This window comes from Trichomycterus rosablanca, chromosome 23, assembly GCF_030014385.1.
Source record: "Trichomycterus rosablanca isolate fTriRos1 chromosome 23, fTriRos1.hap1, whole genome shotgun sequence".
NCBI lineage: Eukaryota > Metazoa > Chordata > Actinopteri > Siluriformes > Trichomycteridae > Trichomycterus > Trichomycterus rosablanca.
In genome coordinates, this window is record NC_086010.1 from 1340001 (window position 1) to 1350000 (window position 10000).

Genomic DNA, 10000 nt, shown 5'->3' on the forward strand with positions numbered 1-10000 from the left:
CATCATGCTACACTCCTGAGAAGAGGGCGTGTCTAAATTCTTAGATCCCTTAAAATGCTCCTACTGAGGCGCCTTAATTCTGAGTGATGATCTGACTGAACGACGAGGGAGCGTCCGACACCTCCTCAGCGCTGAAGATCAATCCCAGCATTCAGTGCGGCACGACTTCTCTCACAAAAACTACAAACAAGGCGGACGAATATAATGCGAAGCAACCAACGGAGTTCTTTTCACATGTACATAAATTCTCATTGATGTTTAATCTGTATGAAGGTGTAATTATACGAGTGTCGTTTATTCGTAAATTGGGGCGTCAGGGACAGTTTAAGCGTTTGCAGTACACGGAGGGAGACGTTAGCTGGCGTGCTGGCTTGGGGGGGGGGGGGGGGGGGGGGGGGGGGGGGGGGGGGGGGAGTTGAGGAGGAGGATCGTCAGGCCAAATGATTTTTCATTTATCGTTGTAAAACAGCCAACAAATATGAGGCAATTTACAGGACCAGGCGCACCTTATGGCGCAAACACACTTCACTAATGAAGTTTCCATATTTCAGCGTAGCAACACCCCCAGACCTGCTGCTAAAATGATTAAAAGTGGTCTGATTTCTACCAGGATGCAATATAACTTCATATTTGATTCAATCACCAAATGTAAACATTATTGGACCTATGTAGGAAATTAGGAAGCACAAACTAGTAGTCCAAGTAGCCCCCCCCCCCCCCCCCCCCCCCCCCCCCCTCCCTTTTTCCCCCACATTACATCCAGTATCCAAAATTATTACAGGGTTACTTTGTTTTCTCAGTGTGTGTGTGTGTGTGTGTGTGTGTGTGTGTGTGTGTGTGTGTGTGTGTGTGTGTGTACCCGTTGTTGGGAATGACAGTAAGACAGTCTCCGGTCTGCGCATCCCACACGCGGATCTGTCCTGCTAAGCAGCAGCTTGCTAACAGCATCCCATCGCTCGCTAAACACTCGATATCCTACAGAGACAAATTCTTTCCATCAATAATAAATCAATAATGATCGATTACTCACAAACATCAATAATGAATAAATACACAAACATTTCATTTCTATTACTGATACGAGCTCAGCATCAGGAAGACGGTCAGAAGCAAACCAGCTGTTATTAGTCAAGTCAACTTTATTTATATAGCGCTTTTTACAATGAACATTGTCTCAAAGCAACTTTACAGAATCCAGGACCAACAGACCGAAAAACCCTGCTGAGCAAGCCGAGGGCGACAGTGGCAGGAAAAACTCCCTTAAAATTACAGGATGGAACCTTGAGAGGAACCAGACTCAGCAGGGACCCCCGTCCTTCCTGGGTGGCATGGAGGATAATTTAAATAAATAGGATTTACACAAATCATACAAACACAGAATTAAATTGAACTGAAAGTTATAACTAGCAAGAAAATAAATAAATAATTGGAGTTCTTTATTGTTCAGTCCAGTCTGTGATAAACTTAAGCACCATTAAGTGGATTCTGACTCCAGGTGGCCGTATAAACAGAGCTTCTCCAGACTGTTCGGTCTACTGTTTCCATCTTCTGGCTTAATAATGTCTCGTTCATTGCTCCTCTAATTGTATCCATCCATCTAGTTGCTGGCCATCCTCTTCCTCTTTTACCTTCAGCTCTTACAAGCATATTTGGCTTTTCAGTTCCTGTTCGATCCAGTTCTATTTTATTTTGTCCTCTTTGCCGTCTGAGCGACTCTCAGTCTTCGCCAGCACCGTACTTCAAGGGCATCGATGTTCTTCCTGTCCTGCTTTTTTATCGTCCAGCTTCCACATCTACGTCTAGACGACTCTGATCTTTGATCTTTTCCGGTTCTTTTGTTCTTCTTGTGCTGAGTTCTGGTCTGTGTGGAGTTTCCTGGCAGCTGAATCCTTTGCTGATGATCCAAGTAGGTAAAAGTCGTCCAGCACTTCCACATATTCTGCATTATCATGAAGTTTGTGGTCTTTCCTGCTGTCATGACTCTTACCTGATTTTCTGATTTTCTGATTTTCTATTTATTTTTGCATCTTCTCTTATTTTATTTCTGATTGTAGTGTAAGTAAATTCGTCTTCCTCTGCACAGACGCCTCTATCTGCACAGCAGATGAAGACCCCACACACTTAGTCCGGTCATCCCGCCCTAGCAGACACGGTGGCCAATTAGCGTCTGCTGCAGGCACTGCCAATTATGGCCAATAGATGGCACTCAGCCGACCGGTGGCAACAACCGAGGAGTTCAGAATGTCGTCGCTGGTGTGCTAGCGGAATATCCCACTATGCCACCTAAGCGTCCAGGTCTTCCTGATTTCCTGCTGAGTGTTGTGTCATCCACAGGACTCATCATGTCCAACACTCTGATTAAATAGTATTGAAGACATAATGCAGCCTGGTCCAACTCTTTTGGTAATGTGGATTTGTTTCGTTTGTCCAGATCTGAAGCTTGTCGATCAGTCTAAACATGCTAACAGTGCTCGACGCGTTCACATCGTTATAATGAGGCATGAGGCAAAATACACACATCATCTGTGTTGAGGAATAAAGTTAGTGTCGTTTTGAGTCACGATTCTATCAGAACCGAACATCTATGGCTGATTGTATTGTGTGTGTGTGTGTGTGTGTGTGTGTGTGTACCATGTTGTGGCCCCTTAGCAGCAGCGGTGAGATCTCGCTGATGGGCGGCGAGTAGCCGTATTCATCGCAGGGCAGGTCACCGCGGCGACGCCGGCCATGCTGGACCCCGTTCTGTCCGTAATTACGAGGACAGAGGACACGATAGAGACAGAAGAGCAGGAGGACGAGGAGAACTCCAGCGAACAGACCCAGAGCAGCGACCCTACACACACACACACACACACACACACACACACACACACACACACACACACACACACACACACACACATATACACACAGTATAATATATTAGTAATTTAACGCCAATAGAAGCATGAACATAGGTTTCCTGCTCACACTCGGGCGTGGTCAGCCTGGGGTTTTCTTTTTTGGTTTGTTTGTTTATCAGCTTTAAAAAGTGCAATTTTACGTTTTCAATTAAATTTGGGGCTCCAAATCAGGTTAAAGTTTTACATCCAACAATAAAAAGTTTTACAAGCTCAGCCTGTTCAAATCCTTGTTAAGGAATTGTAAGTGGTGTAAATTTCAAGGTTCAATACTGAACACCATGCCCTTCTGTGAACTCATAACTCTACAGGTCACTTTTTTTGCTAATGCACTTTATAAAGATTTGTAGTATATTCATATATACCTTTATATTTTAATTCCTGCTGCTAATTATTTGTATATTAATATACTTTTATTTTTAATTCTGTGCTGCCACTTACATCATATACTTTATAGTTTAAATCTATGCTGCTTTATATATCATTTGATATACTTCCATATCTTAATTCTGTGCTACCACGTATCAATGCTTTTTTTTCGCCTATTTTTTAAAATTCCGTGCGAGCCAATTGCAACGAAATTTCGCTCTGTGAACACTTGTGTATAATGAATGACGATAAAGTTCGTGTCAGTCTAAAGCACAACCGTGAAAGCCATTTACAGCTTCTAGTCTGTCTGATCCAAACCAGTTTGATCCCGGTCAGGGTTGCAGTTGGTCTAATTTAATGGGGGAAAAGGCAGGAAACACTTCAGACAGGTTGCCAGTCCATCACAGGGCACACGTGCACACACACACACACTTGATTTTGGGTGATTTTTAGTAGCTCCAAACGGCCTGGCTGAACGACTTTGGACTCCACACAGAACCCTGGCCACCCAGCCAAGGAGTCGAACCCGGGCTGTCCTTTCTGGGAGGCGACAGCGCTACCCACTGTGCCACCGTGCCACCTTGTTCTATATTATTTACTAGCTGATACTGGTGATATTTGGTGCTTTGCTATTTTGCACCTTCTTTTAAGAGCTGAATTCCAGAGTCCAAGTCCAGATTTGGCAAACTTTGACCTCTGCAGTGTTCGCCGGGTCTTGAAAAGCTACAGATTCACTTTGTTGACGAAACCAGACGTCTCACAACTCTTCCCATGTTCAGCACAGCCACCTCCTACACAACGTCTCAAAGGAATGCGTCCGTTTCCTCTGCTGGTGTCGATTTCTTTTTTATTCGCAGTTATTTGGAAACTTCCTTTTACTGGTCATCATCTGACCACTGCAGAAAGTCGCCTCTTTTCCAGACAAGACTATTACAAAAGATCTGACCACATCCCTTCTAGAACTTTCCTTAAGCAGACGCAGAAAGAGGAAGTAAAGCTAAATTTACTCAAGAATAAAATCCCTGACCAAAACACCACAACACTGGGGCTTGTGGTGACGGGATACCGACCGGCTTTCATGTAAATAATCAGCATCATCAGCACATGATGTCAGTAAAACATCAGTCATAGAAATAAAAAGCAGAACCTCTGTATGAGTAGCAGGACGTGAGGAGAACATACCAAACTCCTAATACTACCGGCAGCACTCATATTATATTATATACACACACGCTATATGGACAAAAGTATTGAGACACCCGTTCTAATTATGTATTCATACAGTGTTTCAGCCACAACAGTTGCTAACAGGTGTAATAAATTCATCATATAAAGGAAACAGGTTAGGGAAGGGCCTTTCCTGTTCCTGACATGAAGTCAAAGACCAGTGTGTCCTGCAGAGCCCACTCAACAGCTTTGGAATGAACCGGGACATCAGTTAAGGATTTTTTTTGACTAAACAGGCACAAATCCCCACAGACAGACTTCAAAACATTGTAAACAGCCTTCTCAGAAGAGCCTCTGACCTCTCTGAGTATACAGTATTACTTACAGTATAAGCAAATGTCATGAGTGATTCCCACCACTAGTGGGCGACGTGATTACAGATTGATAATTTAGGCATCCCTGTGAGACTGACTTGTACAGCGTGAGGTCCGTCTGGATCTGCGTGGTCCTGGGACTGGAGCGTGGCGCGTGCTGGGTATCCTGGGGGTGGCGTGTGTCGATGGCCTCCTGAGGGCTGAGCTGCAGCGTGACCGGGATGACGGGCAAGATGCTGATATACCTGCACACACACAGGGTCAGTGTTCATGACCATGTATCTGATTATTAACAGACCACAGCACCCCCTACTGGGGAAACACACACACACACACACACACACACACACACACACACACCTCTTAGCCAGCGTGATGTTGTAGTAGCCAAAGAGGGAGGGCCAGTAACGGAACGACAGCCTCCTCCAGACCTCCTCGTCCTCCGAGCCCCAGGTAATCTGTGGGTTGATCAGAGGCACAGGGCCCGGACTGTCCGCCTCCTGTGATTGGTTCTCGGGTACGGGGGTGGGATCGGGGGCAGGAAGGACGCTTAAAGTGCTAGTGGGGTCTCCACCCGGGAACACAGGAGCCACGCCCAGGTGAGGAGGGAGTCCTGCCTCCCCTAGAGGGCTCTGCTCGGACACCTGAGCAGCCAGGTAGGTCCGGAGACCGGCCGGGTCCGTGTACGCCAGGATCCCGATCCAGATCACGGTGCCAACCTGCACACACACGGTAAACACAGAAAGGTTGGATTATTGTACCGTGAATTTAACCCACACACACACACACACACACACACACACACACACACACACACACACACACTCCCCTCAACCACAAACAAGGGGTTCGTCTTACCATGATGATGCGCTGTGCCAGGCGAGTCCGTGCCAGGAAATAGATCACACGGAGCCTCTTGGGTAAACGCAGGTTCCTGAAGGCGGGGGTCTGAAGCGTGATGGTGTGGGCCGACGGGCGAGGGGGCGGCGGCGCCTCTCTGTGACGCAAGGCGGCGGGTTTGGGAGGGGGCATCCCTGCCTCGGCCGGAAGACGCCGGTTCAGGTCAGCCAGCTGCGTGAGAGACGGAAACCACGACCGTGAGTCTCCACGTCACCCTGTCCTGAACGTCCTCCCCTGTCCACCCCAATACTCCCTCACCATCCTACCTGCTCCTTCCCCGTGATAAACGCCATCCGAACGAAGGGTACAGGACTCACCTCCATGCGGCGGATATCGATGGACAGCACGGTGGTGAAGAAGAACATCTGCAGGAAGAAATCGGACACCAGGCCCACCACAGCGAACAGACAGAACTCCTGTAACACACACACACACACACACACACACAACAGCTGCAGCAGGGCCACACAAAAAACACACTTACAGAATTCATTTAATCTCATTTTCATCAACCGCTTCACCCTCTGGGTGGCCGTCGGGGTCACGGGTACGGTTTCACCCTGAAACACTAGGGCGTGAAAAGGGAACAGACCACACAGGGTGCCGATCCATCCAACACAACTGTGTAGAAGCCTGGCCAGCTGATTCGAACCCGGGTCTCAATGATGGGGGGGTACTGTGCTACCCTCACAAAATTCACTCACAGGAAAAAATAGTGACAGACACGAAACAAACGGATGATTAAAAATATAAATGATGCATCAAAAAACAGCCACTTTAAAAACCTCTGGGATGAATTGAAACACCGACTGTGAGACGGGCCATATCGTCTAACATCAGGGCACGGTTTTATGACTAAAATGGGCACAAACGTCTTGTGAAATGACTTTCCAGGACTCAACATTAACGTCCATGGTTTGTATGTACAACCACGTTTTATACTTATATAAAATGGGAGCAGCTTGTTTGTTTACACTGCTTCTTTTAAAAGTGCCATTTTTAGCAAACCAATAACTGAATATTCTCACTGAACTCTAACATCCATCAAGCAAATATTATCAGCCGCCGTGCCCTCAGCGTTTGTGGTACCTGAATGGCCGGGACGAGGGTGAAGTATCCAATCAGGATGATGACCAGCTCAGTGGCCATGTTCTTCATGATATACCAGCTCTCACTGCTCAGACCTGAAACACACACACACACACAGAGTAAAGCACATGTATATCAAATACAAGTGTGTGTGCATTTACACACACGTTACTATTAAAGTACTGTAGATTTACCCTGAGCGATTCGGAGTTTGACCTCCAGGTCAACAGGTGTCGACACCACAGACTTGGTGAGAACCAGAACGTTCTCCAGCCCGATCACTACCACCAGGTACGGGAATATTTCCCTACACAGGAACAGACAGACGAGATACGTGAGATTTATTTATTAGTATTTAAAGTATTTAACGACAGGAGCGGTAGTTACTCATTACACAAGATTCATCAGTTCATGTTTAATATCAAACACAGTCATGAACGATTTCGTATCTCCAATTATCCTGACTGCACGTTTTTGGACTGTGGGAGGAAACCCACACAGACAGGGGGAGAACATGCAAACTCCACACAGAAAGGACCTGGATCGCTCCACCTGGGAATTGAAACCAGGACCTTCTTGCTGTGAGGTGACGGTGCTACCCACAGAGCCACCGTGCCACCCTAGGTACATACGTGAAACATCCCTCTTTGACGAACAAGATATGGGTTCCGTTCCAGTAAAAATAAACAGGTTCAGAACCAAGAACGTTTGTCCCCAGCTGGAACCAAAGAATAGATTTGTCAGAATGAACTTTGAGGTCATGCGTGGGCTTGTCGTGTTATAGGGGGAAAAAAGCAACAGCGCCCTCTACTGATGATGCATCCTCGGTTCCAAATGGATCCCTTGATTAGTACCAAGGTTATAAGAAGCCTGAATGGAACAAGTTCAAGATCCATAGTTTTTCTGGTTGAAAAGAGCTGATAGAGAACAATCTAGGATCACAGCTCAGCTAAACCCCACTTAGAACAACTGTTCTGATTGGTGGATTAATATAATACTTGTGTGATGTGTGGTGCGGTACAGAACAGGGTAACTCGGGGCTAGTCCGCTTTTGGCTTTGTAGGTGAGCGGCATTGTTTCGAATTTGAACAAGACAGGCAGCTGGACTGGTGATCAGTAGGTTGCTTGTTCAAGCCATATCACTGCCAAGTCGAGCACTGCTGAGCCTCTGAGCACGATCCTTAACTCTTAATTACTTACACTCAGTTGTAATGGTACCAAACAACAGATTTTATTAATCAGCAATGAACTGACCCAGTGAAGACCAGCAGCAAGAAAGTCTGTTAACTACAAACTGGGGAACATCCACGAAACGCAAAAATATTGTTGATTTAAACGTTCAGGAGGTGTTTAAGCTCATCCTGTATTTCAGGTTCCCGTTATCAGATCCTGTTATCTCTGCTACACACCGATAAACTGAATGGTTTGGACGTTTGCTGCTGGTGATTCACTCCTTATCGACTGCTTATTGGTATTTACACAATCAAACACTCAATTAGTGACATCACACACGCAGGGTTGGTGTCGGTGGTGCCCTGACCTGACAGATCTGGTCTACGGATTTGAATGGACAACTCAGACTCACGCCACAGACCGATTCGTAGTGGGCGCGTTGTGATTGGCTAATGGAGGTGAGGGAATCCTAAAAATCACCGTCATGATCGCTGATAAGAAGTTACACATCAACCTGAACCTGAACACACACACACACACACACACACACACACACACACACACACACACACACACACACACACACACACACACACACTGGCCTTACAATATCTTTGAACTACACAATGATAGTACTGTGTTTGTTAAACAATTGTTTTGTAAACAATTTCACTTCTATTTGATCAATACAGTTTTTTTATTTTCTTTATCCTAGTCAGGGTCACAGTGGGTCCAGTTTCCCCCAGAATCCCTGGACTGGGCACAATACAGTGGCACAACACAGTATGGCCAATCATGTCTGTATGTAGACAGGTAGGTAGAATGGTAGATAGATTAGACAGACAGACGGAAGGACAGATAGATAGATAGATAGATAGATAGATAGATAGATAGATAGATAGATAGATAGATAGATAGATAGATAGATAGATAGACAGACAGACAGACAGACAGATGATAGATAGATAGCTAGACAGTCAGATAGACAGATAGACAGACATAGATAGATAGATAGATAGATAGATACAGTAGATAGATAGATAGACAGACACAGACAGACAGACAGACAGACAGACAGACAGACAGACAGACGGATAGATAGATAGATAGCTAGACAGTCAGATAGACAGACATAGATAGATACAGTAGATAGATAGATAGATAGACAGACAGACACAGACAGACAGATGATAGACAGACAGACAGACAGACAGACAGACAGACAGACAGACAGACAGACAGACAGATAGACAGGCAGACAGAAAGACAGACAGACAGAAAGACAGACAGATACATAGATAGATACTTTATTGATCCTGAATGAAATTAAAGCTTCAGTAGCATGACACAACAAAGAAAGTACACACTGTAAAGAATAAACAGTAGACGCCCAACCGGCTAATAGCACAGCTATGGAATCAGACCCTGTAACCCTGCAGTAGTAGGCTATTTTAATTTACCGCTGCATCACCTGTGCGACCGAGTCAAGTGTTAAATAGAACATATACGCAATCAGAGGCCATAAATGTGAGCCTACTGCGTAACCCAGGCGGGTTTCAGTGTCGAACCCTAAACACAGAGTTAGGAAGCGTGTCCACATACTGTTCAGCGTATAGTGTATTGTCCTTGGGGTATGGTGCGAGTACAAACTTGGCTCTAATGATCCATCGGAAGCTGTGCAGGTGTGTATGGGTGTGTGTGTGTTATCAGTGATCTCACACTCGTGTACTCTACAGGCAGGTGTGTGTGTGTGTGTGTGTGTGTGTGTGTGTGTGTTATCAGTGATCTCACACTCGTGTACTCTACAGGCAGGTGTGTGTGTGTGTGTGTGTGTGTGTGTGTGTGTTATCAGTGATCTCACACTCGTGTACTCTACAGGCAGGTGTGTGTGTGTGTGTGTGTGTGTGTGTTATCAGTGATCTCACTCGTGTACTCTACAGGCAGGTGTGTGTGTGTGTGTGTGTGTGTGTGTGTTATCAGTGATCTCACTCGTGTACTCTACAGGCAGGTGTGTGTGGGTGTGTGTGT

At 45.8% G+C, this 10000-nt stretch overlaps 1 protein-coding gene across 1 annotated transcript in view; it reads right to left on the minus strand.

Moving 5' to 3' along the window:
• Positions 1 to 10000, minus strand: part of scap (SREBF chaperone) — a 40210-nt gene that overhangs the window by 8763 nt on the left and 21447 nt on the right. The window contains exons 9-16 of the mRNA XM_062985718.1: positions 6994 to 7106; positions 6800 to 6894; positions 6028 to 6126; positions 5669 to 5881; positions 5171 to 5529; positions 4909 to 5055; positions 2632 to 2833; positions 860 to 975 (exon numbers count right to left, since the gene is read on the minus strand). Of these exons, the coding sequence (XP_062841788.1) occupies positions 860 to 975; positions 2632 to 2833; positions 4909 to 5055; positions 5171 to 5529; positions 5669 to 5881; positions 6028 to 6126; positions 6800 to 6894; positions 6994 to 7106 (1344 nt within the window). The remainder of the gene's footprint in view (positions 1 to 859; positions 976 to 2631; positions 2834 to 4908; positions 5056 to 5170; positions 5530 to 5668; positions 5882 to 6027; positions 6127 to 6799; positions 6895 to 6993; positions 7107 to 10000) is intronic.